This window comes from Platalea leucorodia, assembly GCF_965183815.1.
Source record: "Platalea leucorodia genome assembly, chromosome: 5".
NCBI classification, from domain to species: domain Eukaryota; kingdom Metazoa; phylum Chordata; class Aves; order Pelecaniformes; family Threskiornithidae; genus Platalea; species Platalea leucorodia.
The window spans coordinates 6,126,285-6,149,548 of NC_138827.1; the positions used below are offsets into that span (position 1 = coordinate 6,126,285).

Genomic DNA, 23,264 nt, shown 5'->3' on the forward strand with positions numbered 1-23,264 from the left:
AATAATAATAAATTCAGCCAAAATAATTTAAAAATGTTTACTGCCTTATCTGTGCTCCCATATTTGCTGCTTCCAAAGGAATGACAACACGATGTTACAGCAGCTTAAGTTGTCTTAAAAAATTAGATATAGAGTCAATATACTCGCAGTCCAAATATAGAGATAAATCTCACTGGCATAAAATACTGAACGGGACACTCACAACAGTAACTGTTGTATTTCATGGGATATGAAGAATATCTGTGATTTTGTGATAGAATTTGGAAAATAAAATGCAACTGGTAGCCTATTCTTATCAATTATACACACAGAATCCATTTTCTCACATAATGATTTGAGTATTAGTATGATGTTACAAGAGTCTACATTCAGCATAATGAGTTTTTTCCATCAGTCAGCATGTCATACCTGTGGTAAATTATTGCCATACACAGGCTCTTGCAATACTGCTCTATAAAGAAACAGAAATGTAATGATTTGAATGAGTAAGGTAAGAAGGATGGAAAGAAGGATGGAAAGAAACATGTAAGGAAGGAATTTAGACAAATTGCCCTAAGCCATTCATTACAATTTTCCTTTCAATGTTTTATACATCTCTGTGGCTCAGGCAAATTGAAAAAGAGCAGTGGGATCTGTGGAAGATCAGTAACCAACTGTTACAGAGAAATCTTGATCAATTTTAGAAAGAAATCGCAAAAATTTTAGATAAGATATGATAAAATGGAAATGAACGGAAAATCAAATGCATCTGAATTTTTAAATAAAATATGTATATCTGGAGTAAGAATAATTTCCACAAAAATGAGTTATACAAACGCACATCTACAGGTTACAAAACCATGTATACGTGTGTACCTCCTCCTAAAATACCTATATTAGTTTTTATCTTGATCTCAGATGTACTGACAGTGTTAATTGTAGATACAGATAAACTAAGTGACTCTAAATGATCAGTATTTTTTTTGTTAGTTTTTCCCATTACTAAGCTATTTAATATTCTATGTGAATGTTGATAATTACTTTTCCTCAATTTTTACTTCCTATACCTCCTTTCACTCAATGATCTCAAAGTATTTTGTGAACATAAATTAATCAAGATTCAAAACCTTCTCTAGTATTGAGAATTATATCTGCCCTATTAGCTAAAATTAGAGAAATGGGATTAAAAAATGGCATGAATTATACCCAGCCCTGTAGAATATAGTAATTTCTTCTTCTACTCATGTGATACTGAGGTTTAAACAGTATTTGTTCTGCTCACGGAGTAAAACTATGACTAGGAGAATTAAAATAAAATATCCACTGCCTCTTTGTGCAGGCTCAACATCTGGAACAGGCTTATGTGAAAGGTTCATCTTATTTCTATACTGTGCTCCCAAAGGTATCTGTTGCCTCAGAGAAACCCTTGGTAATACATCCAAACTGACCCCACCTGTATTAATTCCAAACAAATACAATCACCAGGAGTGATCAAACATTTTTTTGAATGTAGTGTTTATATCGCAAATAAAGACCAGAGAGATGAAAAGAGATTTCATCGGTAGATCTCAAAACTTTTAAAAAGGTATCATGGAGTGTTCCAGCACATCGAGCTCTAGGAGGAACAACCCACTGCTCCCTGGGGACTCTTTTGCCCTTGGAAACATCATTTCTCCACTTCTCATTCTGTTTCTGTGAGTCACAGGAAATGGCACATCCCTACACTTACAAAACACAAAAGTCTTTGGTTCTTAAAAGAAAGACTTCAGTGCTAACTGCATATCCTTACTTTTCACACTAGAACAGTGCCTTTCAGGATATCTGATTGCATTGATGGACTTCTGCCTAATATCAAGGGAACGTTGCTTAGATAATTATATCTGCCTTTTCCTTGGGAAATAAATATGTGCTCCATCCTCAATACCATCCTACTTCTGAGCTAAGGGAGATGGCAGTAGCTATTGATAACCTTGTTCCATACCCCTGATCACAAAGTATGCCTTATTCTTGATCAGCAGCTCAGAAAAAAATCTCAAACCTATGTACTTATACATTGCCGTGGACTCTCATCAGTTGCAGTATGACAGGTTCAGAATCCTGAGAACAGGTTAGAAAATCTTGCTGTGAACAATAAGACTGACTGATGTCCATGGTGAAACTGTATTACCAAAGGGCTTCTGAAGCTGGTGATGACAGAGTTTGGAAGTTTCTCATATTTCTTAGCCTTCCCACATTTCAGGTGTGGATTGAAGACTGACATGTTCTGAAAACATTCTTTATGACAATGGTAAAAAAAAAAAATAACAGATTTAAGATAAAGCAGAGCAATAGTGTACAGCTATTATTCTAACTGCATATTTCTGTGTCTATTACTATTTTTGCTTCATCTTGTGGAGTGTATTTTCTTATTTTCACAAGTGTCAATCTTCATCTAGGAACTTCTATATTTGCTGGCAGGCAACCTTAATTCTCTTTTAATGACTTTTTCTCTTAGTGAATCAATACTTAATTTTAAAAGGTCTTCCTTACTTCCTAATCATCTCCTTTATTTTTCCTACTCAAAGGCACATTTAAAAAGGAATTCAATAGCTCAGCTATTTCAGAGGCATTATTACATTTCCTATAGAACTATATGAAATATAGAATATATTATATTACATCTAGAATCATGGATGTTGATTTTTCATTTTAGACTCTACTTTCTACTTATTTTTATACTCCTATTCCTCTGGTTAGTATTAAGCAACTCTGGCTATTTGCTGCTCTTGGTTCACCCTGCAGTTTTCATCCAACCACTATCTTTTTATGTCTTCCCTCCTTCCTTTCCACAAAATCTAGCCATCAAGGGCTATATTGATAGCTAGTTATGAAAAGATTGGCATGGTCCATATTACTGTTGGTACTCAGTGTAATCATACCAGAATGAAACAGGCTTTCATATGCTTGATAATGCATATTTTTGGTCTGGCTTTTCAGTACTGTATTCCTTTTGTTTTGCTTTCTGTGGTATTTTTAAGGTTCCTTTCTCTCCACTCTACTATTAAAACCTATATTGTTTAAATTTTTTTTCTCCTTTTTTCCCCACAAAGCATTTGTTCTTTCACAAAGCTTCAGCTCTGCACTGAAAATGAAAAGCTGAGTAGAACTATGTCATAATCAATTCGGATTTAATAAATAACTTGGTCCTCTGCAAACTAATACACTAAGAATGAATACACTGTGAATTGTAAGGTTTCTTTTGATTTATGCCAGTTCTCTATCTCTCTATCCCTTCCCTGCAAAATGTTTTATATGCAAGAAAGAACAAATGTGAAGAAAAATGAATTATAAAATAAGAAGCTTTGTACATTATTAAAAAAACTAAACAAATTTCCAGAAGAGTGTTTTAATTCTGTCAACTGCTGTAAAGGTAAACATTCTGCTGCATTAAGAGAACTAAGAAATGCAATCAGAAATACAGGGCTGCAACTGAGTGAAAACCAATGTACCAGTATAGTTATTCCTTTTTCTAATGCACATGACTATTCCAGACAACAAAACTGAGGCTATACCAGAATTAGTAATTTCTTTTTTATCTTCCTCATTGAAATCACTTTCCATTTGGAAACAAAATGTGAAAGTCTGTGAGAGGATGCGAGGGCACCTAAAAATAATATTGTCAATCACCAAAAGAGATATTCCTGTTTTTCAGCACCAGTGGGTTCCAAAACTACGAACTGTTACATTAACATTTAGTTCCCACCTATACTCTCACATTAAGCAACCCTGAGAAAGATGTCTTGTTGCCTTCACATTTTCGGGTTGGTAAACTGTGCAAAATGGATGTCACATTCTTTTGACAGTTTGAAGAAATATGAAAATTGGAAACCACACTTGAAGAAATTCCACACTGTACCATGTATCCTATATAGCTCAAAAATTCAGCAGCAACGTGTTTAGGTGAGATTAAAGCAGCATACTACACTTGAGTAAGCCTTTGGCAAATGGGTGATTCTCATGTGTTGTAAACAATGTTACTGATAACATCACTAAGTACATAAGTACATAGGGAGAGAATTTTAACCAATGCTAATTTATGTTAAATATCTTTTTAAACTACACAAATTAATTTTCAGATAAGTATTAGTCTCTTTTTACTCCTATCAGAAAAAAAGAACCTACTTCATCCATAAATTCAAATTGTTTTCCTTCTTTACCTAAAACTTATTAAAAAAAATCTGTTCCTGTGGAAATAGTTCTAAAATATTGCTGATAATGAATACAAGGAATGTTTTCTAGCACTACCTATTGAATTTTTAATATTCATACCAATTTCAACTCATTCATCTCTTTGTATCTCAACAGAGACAGTACAACAGAAGTACAAGTAGGTTAGAGAAAGTTGTCTGTGAAATAAAGATGATACATGTCACTTAGGACCAGATTGCTTTATCAAAACAATAACAAATGTAGAAAGATTACTGGAGTATCAGTAACACACTTTACATCTACACATTTTAAAAAAAAGCCTGTGAACATAGGGTATAAGAATTAAATATTTTAGAAGAGTGAAATTCATCCTCAACCACCTGAAACCTCTTGCATACTCAGACATAAGTAGCCTCTTTGTATACATTCAAGGTAAAAACTTCAGTATGGGTAAGAAACTTTAAAAAATATTATTTAAAAGGAAATTGGTGACCAATGAAGTGAAGTAGGTAATGATGGATCCAGGGCTATAGATCCTTACTAACAGATATAACCACTTCTTACATCATGAGCAGTCTCTACCCGTTTCATTTAAATTGAAATAAGTGGACTTCAAAAGAGCAGATGGAAGTCTACACAGATTACAGACAATACATAACCATATCTTAAACTTACTATGTAATTAAGCTCTACTATCACCATGGCACTTATGTATACCCAATTTTGCCTGGATTTGGGAAATCTATATCTCTCCATAAAGTATTTGCATACTTCAGGTATTAATAATTCTCAGCTTGCCTCGATGTTTAAAAAGAGCTTTTGGGGATTTGCAGAAGATCATTTCTGCTTTATTTTTATTTTTAATTTGAACTTCAGTTTTGAAGGGAGATGCCCCTCTACACACGCACACACATTTTTCACATCTTTTTGCATTCATTCAGCATTTGATTGAAGAGTTAATTCAGCTCCACTGAACAATGATAGATGTAATGAACAGAAAGGTCTTCCAATGTGAGAGATATTCTTCTCAATTCTTTCTGACAGGCAAGGGATGGTAAATAGACAAAACAGAGTCAAGCTAGGCAGCAAACTTGTAAAAAGAATGACTCTGGTAATGTACAAGGACAGCATGCACATCAATGAATACTTACATAAATGTCTGCACCATAAAATCCATCCTGGTATACAACACTGCAAGGATGCACACACAAAGAAAAACATCCATATTAGTGCATTTCCACATGCAAATGCCACCAACCCCTGCACAGCTGAGGTTAGTCTTGTCACAAGAACAGAGGGAAGGGGGAAGGAAGGCACTCTTCACATTGGTTAAGGAGGTTGGTAGTAATTATCAGAAGTGAAACTGTACCGAATACAACAATTATAAAGTATGCCAAATGCCTAGTCAAAGAGAGGCAAAGCATGGCAGGATTGGAAAATACTTTTGATAAGGTTTGGTGGGTTTTTTTTTTCTTCTTTTTTTTTAAGCAACCACATATTGGCAGCGTTTTTTCTATAAAAATTTTCAGTGGGCCAATCCTACAATCAGTTTTAATACATTAACAAAATGCTTTCTCTTAAACTACTACTTTCTTGTCCTGCAATTATGTCAGCGCTCTGAAACAAAGTGGTAGTTGTCATTACTTAGATGGAAAACAAAACAAAGCATAAGTTTATATGGTGAGAGGAATGTGTGAAATAATTATACTGGTGGTATTCTACCCATTGGGTCAAATCTCAATACCTCAACATACACACAGATGAGAGTATTCATAGGTACTGCATTGTTGGCTTGATACACATTTCCGATAGCGACAACTGGTCTGTTAAGAATGTCACGGAGTTATTCTTATTAAAAAAGTATTAACCTTCCTCGCTTTATCATTTTACAACTTTGGTGAATATGCCCATGGTTCTGAATTCCCCTGTAGTTTTGGTTGGATACATTACTACTTATCTGAAAAAATGTAGTACTGTTATATTGCTGTTAACAGTTTACCCAGAGACAGCTGCATTTCAGCTAAGACAAATTGTCACTGTAAATAGTTCAATTTTTAGATTCTAAACCCTTCAGGATAAATGGCATAGTATGACAAAGATGGTTTAAATGATGACACTAAATAAAACTGGAACTACACAACAGTGACCTACCAATTACCCACATTACACAAGTCCTGCAATTTTACATTCATTTGGCAGTTCTGCAACTTAAAATGGGTATTTCCAGTATCAGAATCAACCCAAGCTGTTTCAAGAGCTAAATATGAGAGCACACAATAGGTTTTTTGCAATAATATTTTCAATTTGGGAATACTATTATCTGGGCATAATAGTTATTACCATGTTTCTAGCCTAAGCTGTTTTGCAATTCCAACAAGAATTTTCATGTCAGAAATATAACTGATCTATTGAGGCCAATGACCAAAACCCACAGGGCTGAGCTGGTACGTGTCTAAGTCAGGATCACTTGAGAAAATCATAAATATGCATACATGCACATAAACCACATTGATGATAAAAGTTTGCTGTGGAATAATAATGTGTGAAAACTCGGCTCCACTTAAATCACAGTGTCTGCCATTTGCTTCAGTAAGGTCAGACCTTTACTCATGTATTTTTCCATTTATTATGTCAGCAGAGCAAAATATGCCAAACCTCGTCTACATTGGTAGCATTCAGAGAGCTTTCTATTTACATTGTAGCGTACTTTCATTTGGTTTTGATATTCTGATTATTTTAAAATGTTACATGTTTTTCTTATACCTGTTTGCATGTAAGAAATAAAACATTCCGCATGACTGAAGTAGAAATAGACAATTGTGAACAACATGGAAGGAGTTTTATGAGATCATATACAAATGATACAAAGTTTACTGAAGATAGAGGCCCCACAACCACAACCCCCAGTTGCTCACATCCCTGCGCCACTCATGCTGGGAGGAGGTGGAGGAGTTGGGAATGAAGGAGTGAAGTTGAACCTGGGAAGAAGGGGTGGGAAGAGGGGGAAGGTGGTTTAGGTTCTGTCTTAGTTTCTAACCATCCAACTGCATTTTAATAGGCAATAAATTGAATTCATTTTCAAGTCAAGTCTGTTTTGTCCATGATGGTAATTGGTAAGCAATCTCCCTGTCTTTATCTAACCCAAGAGCTTTTCCATCTTACTTTCTCCCCTTATACTCCTGAGGAAGGGGAATGAGAGTGCAGCTGGGTGAGGGTCTGGCAGCCAGCCAAGGTCAACCCATCACGGTACATTAAAACATACTACTTTCAATTATTATTAAACATTGCTATTCAGAAAATAATGCTTTTGAGAGAGTGTATGTCAGAAAGGGGACCTTTTTTCTTCCGCCTCTTGGTGATCTGTGGATATCCAGTGAAGGTGTCACAAGATGAATAGGGGCTGATTCATTTTGAATTCCCAAGTGCAGGTGGTTGTAATCTTGGATAGGTTACTTCATTCACCTAGGCCTTCCTTTTACATATAACGCTCGGTCATGTACAACAGAAACTTATTTTGCATTCTAAATATGCGACTGCTTGAAAAATATTATACCCAAGGAAGTACCCAACACTAAAATGAGACATGAATGCATGACTCTGTCATTAAACATCGTTAGTGTTAAGATGAAGTGACAGAATCAGGCAAATGAGTGTAACATTCCCAAGCAGAACATGGACTATGGAAAGATATCAGCTGATTTTATCTTATTTCCTCCATATGGTCTTGTAGTATGATAGTGGTGTTAAATATAAAACTTTCTGCTTCTTTTGACATTTGAAGAAAAGTAATTCTTCATATTTTCATAGATTTTCAGTGGATATTTTCTCTATTCACTATCCTTGTCATTTGTTGACCCCTTTGACTGAATCTTACTAGTAGAGTCAAATGTATTTTCTAAGAGCACCCTTCATCAGAAGGACAAAGTATAAAACACCAAGAGCTACGTTTTGCTCTTGTGCTTTTCTTTCCTTCAGTATATAATTTTCCAAAGGGTAATTTGCTTGGCTTATCATCCCCTTTTCTCTCTCTGAAGCTGTAGGCAGAAAACAGATAAGTCTCAAGCATGGTAAGAGACTGAATGTATCACACAGGGACCCATCTCACCACAGCTCCTTTTACACTTTAAATCCAAAAAATTGTCTTGGCAGACAGATAAATGTTGAGTTCCTTGTACACCAACACAGGGTCTGGAAAGAGCCACATTATTGAAATCTGAATTACTTCACCCAGGAATGGATGATATGTTAATGTACTACCTGGAGGCATTAAAATAAGAACAACAAATTTGGGGGATTTATTCAGTTGTATTTTATGATAGTGCTAAGGAAAACTCAGAGAAGAGAGAAATCTTGATTTAATAAGAAAATGTGCATCTAAATAACATCATATGTGGCAATCATTTCCTGAAATTATTTTTCTATAAATATGAAACTACTTTCTCACCAACTATTATACATCTGCTTTGCATGGTTTTAACTGCTTTATTTTAGTCTCTGTGACTTACAACCATTTTTTGTAAATATATTAAGACAAACTCTTTACTAGCTTAGATTCCACCTTTATAATATCCTGGGAGGACTACATCTGTCTTCATTATCATTTTTCTATCCTTATCTTTCAGAAGGATTGGGCTGAATAATCTATCAATGACATAAGACAACAGTTCTTGACTGCACAAACCTTAGTTCAATAACTTTGTAGCAGCTGAGTATATGTGGCCCTCAGCCATACACACAATCTGCACAAGTTAACATAAATAACCTAAGGCAGATTAAGTGCATGGAGTGATTGATTCAGTGTAACAAATGGGCATTACAATCATGATTTCATTCATTGCAACAGGGATCATGGTTATGGTTTGCTATTTCCCCTCCATCACAACTAAGAGAAAGCACTTGAACAAAAGTTCTCTGTTTTCTCATTGCCAGTGGGGTCGCCTTCACTGTCTTACACATATTTTCCAGTTTTTGGTCTTGGAAATCACAGTGTACCTTTTATACAAAACCTTTTCTCTGAAGCCTTCATGAAACAAATAATAGAAGAGGTGTAATTACAACCTTATTTAAAATAAAGAAAAGACTGAGAATTAAAGTAACACCTTTCAACACTCTAGTAACACAACTTTTACTGTTGTAAATATAGAACTGAAACTCTTCTGTGAGGCTGTTTCAACTTTTTAGAATGTTCTCTAATTCCAGGTTCTTGTCTTCCCAGTTTCAACATCCTCTGCCATGAACAAGTTATATTATCTGCTGTGGAAAATTAATTGAGGGCATTGCTGCAGAGAACAAAGCTGGAAGACATAAATCACTCTGCACTGGCAAAACACTTTTTTTGTTCTAACAATTGTACATATACACAAAGCACAGAGTCCAGAGTAAGAGGAAGTTTCTGTGAGCCCCAAAAAATGTACTGGAAAAAATCATAATCACTGTAGTAGATGTAGTAGCTTATATTAATTAACTTTCTTTCTTAAATTCAGAATAAGGTGTTGGAAAATAAAGCTTCTTTTTCATTTTGAATCAGTTAGAGTATGGCACTTGAAAACAATAATTTTAACAAAGAGGAACAGTTTCTGAATAGTCTCTGTTACTTCTCCCCCACCCTCTCCAACTTCACAATTTTATTTAGGGTTGGGGATTTTTTATTCTTCTTTTCAAAGAGAAAAAAGCATACTGCTATCCCCTGTTTTCCCAGGAAAGACACCAGAAGTGGAGACATGAACTGAAAGCTAATTCTCTGTTAGCTTCATCAGAACTGGAAGGAGTGGAGGGGAACCTAAACCTGTGAAGAACTTGAGGCAAATGGTGCTGGAATAGAAGGGCTTCTCATTAGTTTTACTAATACTGCTGTCTACTACTAGTATCTGCTATACTACCAGATATACAGGGACACGGGCTTTTCTTGGCAGCAGTGTAAAGATGGAGCATCATACTCATGATGTTTTACTATTTGGCATATGATTTTCGAGAATGATGAGCTGCTAGTTGCTGCAGAGTTCAAAAGCAATTGCAGGTATCAAAATCAGATGTCCACCTTTCGATAGTTTGCCAAAGAGAACAAAAACTGCTTCTTTGTCCTTTCTTTCAGCAATGTAAGTACTGCCAACTCCATCCAAAATCTGTCACAAGAGTACCTTTACTAGCAGCTTCTGCTTTATTAGGATGTTTCTTACACCATTAGTAGGCACTTTGTCAATAAAATAGACTATCCTAGAAAGACACAGGTCAAGCCAAGAAGACACTGGTTTTTACACTTATGTCTTTTTTTTTATCATTTAAAAATTATTTTGTACATAACGCTATCTAGTACCCAGAGAGAAGCCTGCAAGAAAGGTCAAAGAAATAGCAAGCTCAAATCCTCCCACATGGAAGCTGTCCCAAGAAAGAAGGTATGAAAGGAATTTAGTCAGCTTAAAATAGTAACTGCTTTGCTCCTCAACCAAGTTACCAATCTTGCTGTGAAGTTCCCGGAGAGCCCCCTGAGATAAGCAGGCAATAGCTCATAGCTCCACAGCTACCTCCTCCCATACCAACAGGCTCTGATCTCCGTGCACCGCTCATGCCATACACAACACGACCATCTCTTGCTTCTCTTCCTCCTATAGCATAGTGTTGAAGCTAAGCTCTCCATGCAATGTACATCTCCAAATGCTTTAAATTTCAGTGTTCAGTTTTCTCACACAAATGAAGTTTTACTCCCTCATTTCAGTTTCAGTAGGTTTTTATGGTACATAAATGAATTATACATACAAAGTTATGAGTAAGCTGCACATTGTAGTATTTCAAGGCATTAGAAATGATGCCACAGATGCCAAAAATGAAGTATTTTCCATGAGCTAGTAAACAAGATACTATCTCAAGGAATTAGTGTAACGCCTCGCTCACAAGAAAAGGCTCCATTAATTATTTACGTAGTGCTACATATCTCATGAACACTGATTTAATTTTTAAATGACACCTTTTAAAGCATGTGTGTTGTTCTTTGATTTATAAGAAAACAATGGCCTTAAATAAAGCTATATTCAATTTTCCTCAGACCTAGCAAAGTGTGCCGTATTTGCTATTTCCAGCAACTGTGAGGCACAGCAGAAGAGAGCTTTCCGTATGAATCACGCTAACTTGTTTTGCCTAATGACCACAAGATCTTCTAGATTTCCTTACAGCCTGGGATGCATTGCCATTTCTTAACTTTCTTGATAAACAGTTTCTAAGAAAAGGTCACGGGCAGGACACCAGTGAACAAGAACAACTACAGATTCAAGGGAGACTGAATAGAAAGGCAGCTTTTGTTATAGAGCAGAGAATCCTGAGACTGCTGCTGAGATAAACACTAGTAAGCAGCATGTCAGACTAGTCTAAGAAATACATGTTCTTAGCTCTACAGTTGATTTCCAGATTTAAAGCAAAATGATTCAGTTTCAGTTCAAAACTTTGTCACAGAAACAAGAAAGTGTGAAGAAGATAATTTCAGATCAAGTATTATATTTTATTTCAGTTATAAGCTTTCTAAGGTTAATGAAATAAAAGAAAATTAAAAAGTTCATTTCAAACTTCAGCTTTATATTTTAAACTTACATGTGGGTTCTTTTTTAAAAAGAAAAGTAATATTTTTCTAAATAAACATTGCTGGAATTTAATGTATATTTATAATCAAAGTTATATCTGTCATTATACAAAATAAATATCTTCTTTTTTTTTTTTTAATGATTGAAAATATTTTAGTATGAAACTGTTTGCTTGGCTCTAAGGCTGGGCTCGTTCCTTGAGTGAAAAATGAGAAATTGCTACTAAATGAATTGCGAAATAGCATTCAAAGCTTTTTCCATTTTTCTTATCAACAAATGATGTTCCAAGTTGTTTGCTTCCTTCTGTAAGTTGATTCATTCCCTGTGATCTCTTTATTATCTCTGTAATTTTCCTTGACTCCTACTCCCACTGTGACTGAAAACAACATTCTTATAATTTATTCTCATTGATTAAGGATTTTTTTCTGATGAAAATTCCTTTTTGCTTCTTTGATAGGTCAGAGTACATAATGGGTGAGCACAAAACAAAGCATCGCAAAGAAATTCCAAATTGTACTATTGTATCAGTGAAGTTACTAGCACAAGATCTAATACACTAGGCCAAAGAAATTACTTCAGAATAAAGCTGTGTTAATCCAACTGTGGATCAGTGCAACAGAGGTATGTATTATTTCTGCACTGATCCATGAATTGCAAAAGTTGGAAATTTGTTTTGTGCATCAGAAAGCAGTGCCTTATTATAAAGCATAGGTGGATGGAGAAAATTGAACCTGACTAATATCTGAACTAAGACCTATCTAAATTGAGACAAAGCTTACTAACTGAAAAATTTTGCAGAGTCAAATTGTGTTAGAAAACATACTGACTGGCAAGGTGAGCCCTAGATTACGGGTTCATCTCAGACAGCTGGAAGTCATCAGAACAATGAGAAGATGTGACTTCTTACTGATGCAATGCATGCCTCCTTCTGAAGTCAGCTTTAAAGACAGGTCATGAAGGTAGTAGGTGAGATCTGTCCAACCTAACTGTCAAAACATCCTGCAGCAGAACGTAAGAGCTGACCTCTTGGAATCCACTTCTGAAACACTGCTGAACCTGACTGCAGTGCGAAACTTCTGTATTAACTTACAACAGGAGTTCACAACGCTTATACATTTAACTTACTACCTAAAGATGCTGAAAGTAAGCAGTACAATTACATGAGAATATACGTGTTACACTTGGAAATTTAATTTGTCCTGCTGAGTCACTGTACTAACTAAACTATAAAAATTTATATAACACACACGCACACACAGAGCACCCACATGTGGCCCCTTAAATTAAAGCAAAATTAAGTTACTTACTTGTCTGAAAGTATTTATTCATTTTGCATATGATAACAAAAGAAGAATTGTCCAATTCAAAAACTGTATCATGCATAGCTGGTATATATTTTCTTATATTACCTCATGACTTTGTATTAAACTAAGGTATTATGTTCATGACATCATGAAACTGGTAATAACCCACGTTGTTATCTTGCTACATATTGTACACCATGTTCAAATTTAAGAATTTCTTTTTAATTTCTTTTCCATCTTAGAGATGGAAAGAGTCCACTTTCTTCATATGCAGTACCCATTTCATGGCTGAGACTTTCATATTGAAACTATCTCTTTTAGGGCATTCTAAACTTGTTACCATCATTGCCACCTACAAATACCTGGACTAACTCTAAAGGAGAGTCTGGGCAGCAGTAGGATAACTTTGGTGGGACACCATCCTTGTCCAAAGATAACTCAGACAATCTTCAAAAACCATGATGTCTTTCTCCAGTAGTGGTAAGTATTGTTTTGCTTATTAAATTAATATTATTTTGCTTATTAAACTACACAAAACACTTTAAAAAGAATACACTTTTACAAAATAACCTGATCCTGTGGCCTCATTTTTATATTAATTTTCACAATGTCTTATTTCTCGGAAGTGATAACTGCCCAATGTGAAGGAATGGTCAAAGTGCCTGTCCTAAATATCCCTGAAAATTTAGTTCAATGGCTGACTGACTCGATTTGCAAACCCGTCCAGAAAAAGACATGCCTGTTGGCTTAATAGAACAAAGGCTTCATGAGAAACTGAGGGAACGAGTGAAGGGCACCCATCTTCTACCATAACGAAGTAGGAGGACAGGGTCATAGCACAATCTTGTGCTGCAAGCTCCCTTACAAGGGGATATCCACAGTGAGAGCAGGTGAGCCATGGAACGGGACTTTAGTGAGGGCCGAGAGAGAGATCACCTTCATCCAAAACTTTGCAAACCCTTCCTGACCCTTTCTCAGAAAGAACTGGTTGCTCTACAGAGAGGTAGTGGCATATCTACCACAAATTTTTATGACAAAATACTATTCTGGCCTGGGATCTGCCAAGTTTTCTGTTTTTCCAAACTTCCCAGTTTCTTAATAGCTGAAAATCTTTGGACAATGTTAGGACTTTTAAATATCATATGCAGCGTACAAAACCTTTCTGTGTCAGCATTTCCAGAGCTACAAGGAGAATTTGTTTCTTCCTTCTTTCCTTCAAAAATATACCTCAAAAAATTTAGGTATATCTTCTGAATTAACAGAAGATTATTGAGATTTGAGAAATTATTACTATTAATTTCTCTCCTTTGTTCCTTAGTTTTCTGCTTGGTTTTAGTAAATGTAGGTCACTGACAGTGAAATCTTAAGGCATTATTTAAGCAAATGTACTGAAAAACACATGACTGAGAGAAGCACCCCAAATTTCTATCGTGGTAAAGACGTCACCTAGAAAAACTAAACAGACTGCAATAAGATTAAAAAAAAAAAATACACCACTAAGCCTTCAGGTCCAGAGACAACTTTCAGTGGATGATTTGAAGAAAAAGAAGTTAACTTGATCCAACCTCCTTAATAGCCAGATGTTTGCAATCATCAAAAATATATCTTTAGCTGAAACAATTTCTCTGTTCCAAAGCATTCAGTTTCTAAGAATATTTACATAACAATATGTGACATCTGAAATGCTTAAGGCCACCAACCATGGCAGTACAAATTACAGTCATTTTTCAATACTCCGTGCAAGGTGCACCACTTCCAGCAGTGGGATTGGTTGCATGCTGCGTTGGTTTCTGCGGTGAGACACGATCAGCATGCACCACAGTCACAAATAGTTTGTAGCCTTTGCAGATTCATGCTAACAGGTAAAAGAGGCTGATCTCCTTACCCGCCGTAGGCTGGAATTGGAGGGGGGGGGGCTGCTGCACGAAACGTGTTATACACCGTGCGACCTCGGCCTCTTAGATGTGCACCTCTGTAAGCAGCAGCTGCAGTTGCAGCAGGGTAGGGAAATCCTGGCACTGTGAAGAAAAAAAGAGGAATGAATGTAAAATATTCAGATCAATCTAGTGTTTTAAAACATGGGTAATGTAACAGCATGTTTGTGCTTATATTAAAGCTTGCCTGTAACTGGATGAGGGAGTTGCCAAATAAGTAAATTATTAGTCTTTTAACCAGAGGCCTCATCTTTTTATACAAAATCTTTGTATGAAAGCAGGACATAGCAAACTGGGACTTTAGATGGCAATATCATAGGTGGCTCTGATTCTTTTAGAAGACACTATTAAAAATAATGTTGACTGCTTTAGCCAACACTGCTAACAAGAGATTCTTGAGGTCCAAGTCACCCAGTTCAGGCTCAAATTCATAATGCCAGAGACATTTCCATCACATTATTGGATCTATCTTCAAAAGTCAGCCCTGCTTCGAGTAGAGATGAGATGTTAGACCAGGCGACCTCCAGTGATCTAAATTATCGAGTGATTTTACCAATCTAACAGAGCTTCCCTTTTGTTCAAAAGCTGATTATTAACAGTGTATTAATTATGTACCAAGGCAAAGAAAGACAGAGCAAGAGTTTTCTCAGATTTTGGGGGAGTATGTTCATAGCAGTATCCGTTATTTCTTCAAAGGAAAGAGTTGCACAGTTTGGAAATATTTATATGAATTCAGATAATATTCAGACCCAATAGAAACAATTTAGATGTATAAAAAGTATATTAATTTAGACATTTTTATATTGTCGTTGCAACTAAGTGTAAACATTAATTATCATTCCATGTGAGACTTAAAATATCTTAATCAGAAATTGAACAGTAATACAGTACTACTAAGACGTTTTCTTCTGTAAAATGTCTGCAAAACTTCTCTGTTCATAACCTTTTTAATTGAAAAATAAAGAAGAAACTTTCCACTTTACTTTCCCTGCCAGTTTTTTAACCAATATTTCATGACTTCATTTCTCCTTTGTACATATATTGCTGGCCAATGTTAGAACAGGTAATTTTGGAATTAATTCATCAGTGAGACAGAGAAAATGAAATCCAGCTCTGTTGGCACTCAGGTTACTTCAGTTGTGCTTCACTGTGCTGAATTTTTTTCAGTATGCAAATAAAGAGATAAAAGAAATAAATATTGTTTAGCAAAGCCCTAATAAGAAGCAAGCAAATGCAAGTAATGATGCATGAAACAGTTTTAAAAATGTATAAAAAAGTTTTTCAAGTCTGAAATACGAATTGATTTCAATTGACATTTGTCTTTCATTTGTTTTAGCATTAAGTTTTAAAAGGCTCCTTGAATTTGAAAAAGAAAATGAAAAATTCACAACTCGTAGACGTCACTGGCTGAACGCATGAAGGAAAATACTGTAATTATGGTGACTTCTCCATTATTGCCTTACTGCTCTGGCTTTTGGGCTTTGCTAAGTCCTTCTCACTGGCGAAAAGGTTATACAGTAATTCTGCAAAGATTTACATGTCTGTGATACAACATAAAACAACCTTATGGCAATACAATTAAATTAAAACGGTCTTTTAAAAAGTGCAAATACCATATTTTTATTCCTCTTTCTGTAAAAAGCATATGTGTCAAAATCAGAATGATGAACTTATAAAACTCAATATACTGTTGATAACTTTGCAGTCAACTGCATTTAAGAAGGGTTAAAGAAACAGATGTGGAAAGCATTTTTTAGGGGGGAAAAATGAACATATATCTCATATACTTGGAAATTCTGATGCTGTAAGTATTTTTGCATATGCAACAACATTGAATATTGCACAGCATAAATACAGCAGTGCTAGAATCATGACCTACTGCTCAGACCATGTAATTTGTGCCCTTTTCCTTTCCAAGTAAACAGTCTTGCATACAAATTAGTACAATGTGTGTATGAAAATGTAAAAGATAATTTTCAGCGGACTGGAAATATAAGCAAACATAATAAAAAGATCTACAGGTTGTGCTGTAGTTCCTCTCATAGAGTGTACTGTCTCTCCATAGTAACAGATAAATAAAAGGTGCAATGGTCTAATAAAATTCCATAGATGGAAGTTAGCAATACATGAGAAAAACGCGAGGGCTGGACATCATGGTGTCATTGTTCACTTCTGTCCCTTAGAGAATGTATTTGTGAATGCCCCATGCTGGAGTCTTCCTCTCTTGGCTTAAATCAGGTGATGCACACAACATACATTTTAAACAGTCACTTATCATCATAACTATTATCATATCTGTTACTTCTGTAAAAGAAACAATGAAGTGGACTAGTACTCTTCAGCACGGAAAAAAAGTGACTGTGGGAGCTATGACAAAGCTCCACAATCGTGAATAATGGAGAAAATATGGGAAAGGGTGGCTCTTCACACAACCTCTGATTCAGCTGCCATGGAACTTTCTGCTACTGGATGTTATGGATGTTGAGAGTGTAAAAGTTTATATGATTGAAAAGGATGAACAAACTGTTTTCCTGCAGAGAAACAGTATAAAGCCATTACCTCTGGTTTACAAAAACACTCCAAATTGTACAAAGCTGACAGAATGTTCAAAGAACTATATACCTACACACTAGCTCCAGTCTTACAACCTTTACAACGCAGCTTTTGCTCCTTTCCAAATACAGGGTATTGGACTAGATGGAGAACTAATCTAATCCAATCCAGTATGATTATGTTTGTTATCAGAATAAAGTTTAGCTGCAGTTTGCCTGCATTAGAAAAATTACTCCTTTCCACCTACTAGATGTCCATTTCTAGAATTAAGTTTCTCCAATAATTTGAGAGTTAATTTGTGCTTTTTTTAAAATCATGGAAATAAATAAAAGGAAAAAAAACCCAACAAAACAGTGCTGAGAAGAGCTAGCTTAAGCAAATGGCGGAAAATGGAGCTGAGAGGAAAAACTGGTATTTGAAATGGCAGATATCTTAAATGATAAACCTGAAGGTTGGTATTCTGTAGCTAGCTTTAAAAAACTGCAGTCTTTAGGGACATTCTCAAACTACCAAGATTAAGTGACATTTCTCTGACCTAAAATTTTTTGACAAAAAATTAATGAAGTCTGACAACCTTTGAGCAGTTTGGACAACATCTTCACTTACATGTGCATCTGTAGTTCTCTACATATTGATAGAAAACACACTTTCACAAGAAAAACAAGCAGCGGCAAAGAAAACCAAACCAATTCAAAAAAGCCTAAACTCAAGCAATGTAAGGTATCTAACAATGTTGTGGGCTTGCAATACATGGTCTGGAAACTCTAAAGTCTGGTTCAGCAATTAATTCTTTGTAATTAACATCTACATTTGGCAATATTTAGAGCAGTTAAGTAGTCTTCTTTCAGTGAAACACTCAGGGTCCTAGACAATCTTTCTGCTGTAAAATGTACCATTTGAAATTAACTCCCCAGTTCCTCTGTACAGCCACAGACCTTATACATGTGTGAAGAATGGATCTAGCTCTTGATTTTCAGAAGAAACGAGTAAATATAAGTTTGATGAAAACTAACTGCAATTGTGCAGAAGTTGCATGGGAGACACTGAGGATAAACCTTTGTGAAATCATGAACTCCTGAAGTGTTTTGTGAGCATGTTTTTCCTTTGAATTGTATCACTCAATCCAGCTTTCACACAGACATTTTGAAATATGTATTTTGCAGTAATTGACTATTTATCCTAAATACTCTTTAACCTTCAGGGTGGTCACACCTTGGAAAGAATTACAAGATGGGCCACTGACCTTAAATCTTTGACAGTGAATGGTCCTCTACAAAGAAATGTCACTAGAAAAGCAGAGTGCCCCATCAATGAATGAGTAAAAAAGAAAAGAAAATATTTTAACAAATACTAAATTTTTATGAGAAAGAAAGCTTTTTCCTATGAAAGACAAGAAAAACCTAGAAGACAGAGCTAGCAGGAAGAGTCACTTAGCCCATAAGCGTTTACCAAATCCAGAACACATAATGGAGGCTCAGCATTCATGGCAGATACTAAGACAAGACAGTGATTTCTACCATTTTCAAAGGATCTGCAGCACAAAGGATGTGTTAGAATGAAAAGCCTGGAGTAATTTAATTGTTTTGCTATGCTTGCCTTGCATTGCCTCCTTAATAAAAATCATGAAGCATAAAATGTCTAGAGTAAAGCAAAACTCTAAAAAAGCTCATAGAAGCAATTAGTAGAACGTAGAGCAATGATCTGGAGTTCTGTCAGGAAGAGGGTAAGACATGATGGAAATGAAGCCTGAGAAATATGGAACTAAGAGTGGCATTGCAAGGTCTTATGATCAAGTGAGGTCTAACAGTAGAGTTTATATATAACAGAATTGTAACCATCCCAAAAAATTTATTTGGGCCAGTCTGAAAATCAGAGTATCTGAAAACATGCCTTCTATTTCCAGGTAGTAATATTAAAGATTAAGATTAGAGGTAAAATAATCAACAAGATCATGTCACCCAAGATTTGAGTTCAGCAAAAAAAATTATGCTACTTCAGCTCAGCTGAGAAATCAGGTAGTTAGGAATATTTAATAACCACAGAATTTATTTTGCTACCAACTTTTTAATATCCTTACCCCAAAATAACCAGCAGAAGTGGCACCATTAGAACACAACTGAAGAATGGACTTCATCAAAACAGTTTTATGAAAAGGGCTCTCCCATCAGGAAGCATTAAGTGCTATTAACCAGCCCCAAAAGTAATGAATATAGTAGCCAGGAGGGGTAAAGATTTTAATGACTTACAGTTTGTAGGTCAACCTTCCTTAATGCCTCAGTGCCAAACTGCTGAAAGTCAGTCAGTGAAAATGCTATTATAATGTGGTTGAAAATGTGTTTGACTCTCAGCAGGGAAGCATCTGAGTCCATTTCTAAGCAAAAGTACCTTAAATTTATCAAAGTAATTTGATGACTGGAATTCTTCAGATCTGTGATAGAGAAAAGACAGATTCCTCCAATGACACATTGATGATATGAGGTGATAATATGAGGATAAAAAATAAGAAAAGACTTTTCTAAGGACTGTATATAATCAAATATCAAGCAAAAGAAACAATTTACATTCCCATGTAATAGCCCCATCAGTTATTCAAATATGAAGGAGACTACAAAGGCAACAACAAAAAAACGGTTCCTACAGTGGAACTGCAATTTTACTTTCTCAAATTAAACAGAAGAGTGAAAACAATGTGCTGTGGAAGTACTTGGCTTTGCTTAATATAATTATCCAAAAGCATACAAATCATCCTGTACTACAGCCTAAATGAAAATTTTTTGGGAACAGTATGTTGGTAAGATTCCTTCCTTAAACTTATTTGTTCTATTTTTATATTTAAGAGGATAAAATTTTTAAAAAATGTATTACAACACATATTGTCCAAAAAGTTCTCTCTTCTGGATACAGTTTGTAAACATGGAAACACTGCCAGGGTATTTCCTTCATCGAAATTCAGTTTAGATCTCAAACATGAAATCTGGTCAGCAAATTGCAACGTTTATGCAAATAAAAAGGCCTTTGGAATTAAGAGGATTCATGTTAGTGTATCGGTAAAATTTAGACAACTAATGATTTTATATAGGAAACAAATATAAGCATGAGGAAACTTAAAGAGGAACTTAATCATTGTGTTCACAGATGAAATTTAATCAAATCTTACTTTCTCCCAAAATATGTAATATAAGCGTTGGTTTTATTAATTTTTTGTTAAATGAACATCACAGGTAGGTGCACTTTCTAGGCACCGTACCTCAATATATGCCTTAGAAAACAAAGACTGAAGGAACAATGACAAAGCTTGAATTCCCAAAAGGAGGAATATAACCTGGTAAAAAATACTTAAGGGTTATACACTGTGTATTAAAGTTTCAAAGCTTCCGGATAGATGGAAGAGTAGCAGATGCAAAAAACAACAGGGGGCAGATTTTGTATCAAAGCCATAACAATATACAGCCATTTTAATGGGCAATTATTCTTAGCATTTGTGCTGTGGTTTGAATTTGTATGAGAGTGCCATATGCCTCAAGAAAGGTGTGCCATCAAAATGGATGAACAAATCTAGCTCTCATCACTCCTAATCTCTCCTTCTTTGCGCAAACTATCAGGTCATCCACCATCAAGAGTTTTCAAATGTTTTATGGTGAAGAATTTTAATGCTACATCATGTTTGAATCGGTTTATAACTAACTTACTGCAACATGGTTTAACTGTTAGAAAGACAGGGAGACACATTTACATTATTCCGATAGCGCAGGAGGATCACTGTTGAGGAAACACTTCAGAAGCGCTGGACAATAAATTAAAAACAGAGAGATACAATGGGTAACATGCTAAGAAAGGCTAAGCAGAATAATCTATATGATATTATCTGAGATTTCTGGAACAGAATCAGGAGTTTATGCCAATGTATGCTGTGTAGTGAGTTTTCACTTCACCGTAATAGTAATAAGTAGTATTACTTGGCATTCTTTAAAAGAATTATAAAAACTGTGTTAAAGAGGACTCGTGCAGATCTTTGCATGTAAATACACAGTCCAAGGTACAACGCAAGTAAAATTTAAGCTCTGTTACTACAGATTTTAACATAAGAAGGCTTTTAAATTATATATATGTACGGATTCTTAAAATTTCAGGGTAAAAAAAAATCTTTAGAAAGTTCACAATGTTTAAAAATAGCAAGCTGAAAATACATTTTTTCACCTGTCACTTTTGTGAGATGATTATCGCTGGGATCTAGTTGTGAATTAACTAAATTCAAAGGAAATTTGCCATATACGTCAAATACAGTCACAACTGGTCACTTTTATTTCTTCCATTCACAATCTATTTATTTTTTGAAACACATACTTAAAATTAGTAGAACAATTATTTCCTTACTATTGTACCAAAATATATGTCAGCATTAAACACTGTTGTTTAGGAATGAATAAATGTGTATTTGTTACGTATAGGACATTCTCATTTGAAATGCATTGAAAAGGAAAACAAAAATCTCTAATTAATGTACAAGTCTAATCACCATTCTCCACATGGAAGAGTAATTTTTCACTGTTCATTTGCTCAGTGTAATCTCAAAACTGACATAACAGAAAAGCAATGGCCTATAAATCTGCTCTCATTTGTTTCTTTAATATTCATATTCCATTGAACTACAGCTGCTTGTTGCTGCAGTCAATTACAACATGCAAAACTGTCGATAAAAATATTATGAAAGGCAAGATGTGTTTCTTCATGGCTCTGTGTGCCATTTATTTTCAAAAAAATAACAATAAATGACTCATGGATTGTCCCTTAGTTTGCTGCACGCTGGGCGATTAGTGATTAATTACCTTGCTGCAAATTGACATGGCACAAGGAAATTGACACAGCTCTGATTAATTAACTTTTTATGTGAGACAGTTACTTACAAAACACTGCACACTGTAATTGAATCCCTTTACACAACACTACCGCATTAAGTTTCCAGTCAAATCCAAATTAGCACCAAATTTTACATAAATTTGGTGAAACTTTTTATGATAAGGTGTACCCTGAAAGATTACATAAATATTTCTAGAAGGAGGACAGACAGCTGCTTTGAGACACTGTTTTCAACTATTTCAACCTCAGACATGAAAAATAAGATTTGTTAGATTTTTCCATACCAAATCACCAACATAATCAAATGCACTCAAAAAACATACATAATATATTTCAATAAAAATCAACCTCCTCTTCAATGTGTTTATTCTTATGTTAAATTGTAGGAAGACACTTAGCTGTTCCAACAAATCTTGTTATTTGGTTATCTTTACCTTAAATTTGTTTCCAGACCTAATTAATCTAATATTTCAACAATGTCTTGCACATACTGAATTCACACTTAGTTTTCTTTATAATTATTTTAAGTATATATGGAATTATTCTTTTTCTCTGTCCTCCTCTGTTTCATCTCCTCTAATATAGCAATAAACAAACCACCATTGGTTTCTACGTATATTGATACCATTATATGCCAGTATTTATAGCAAAATCTTGATGCCAAAGCCTGGAAACTGTCTCATCTTTTTGTCTAAACTTTTTCACTGTGAGGGTGACCGAGCACTTGTTCAGGTACCCAGAGAGGCTGTGAAGGCTCCATCCTTGAAGATATTCAAAAGCTGTTTGGACGTGGCCCTGAGCAGCCTGCTTGAGGTTGCGCTGCTTGAGCAGGGGGTGTGGACAAGGTGACCTCCAGAGGTTCCTTCCAACCTCAGCCATTC

At 35.2% G+C, this 23,264-nt stretch overlaps 1 protein-coding gene across 11 annotated transcripts in view; it reads right to left on the reverse strand.

Moving 5' to 3' along the window:
* Window positions 1–23,264, reverse strand: part of RBFOX1 (RNA binding fox-1 homolog 1) — a gene marked incomplete at both ends in the record, with an annotated part of 1,359,850 nt that overhangs the window by 33,812 nt on the left and 1,302,774 nt on the right. For 8 of the 11 annotated variants that reach the window (XM_082312185.1, XM_082312182.1, XM_082312184.1 and 5 more), the window contains 2 exons: window positions 5,319–5,358; window positions 14,925–15,057. In XM_082312185.1, the coding sequence (XP_082168311.1) occupies window positions 5,319–5,358; window positions 14,925–15,057 (173 nt within the window). Of the gene's footprint in view, window positions 1–408; window positions 452–5,318; window positions 5,359–14,924; window positions 15,058–23,264 lie in introns of all 11 variants that reach the window. The other 3 variants (XM_082312183.1, XM_082312192.1, XM_082312188.1) reach the window with 1 other exon arrangement.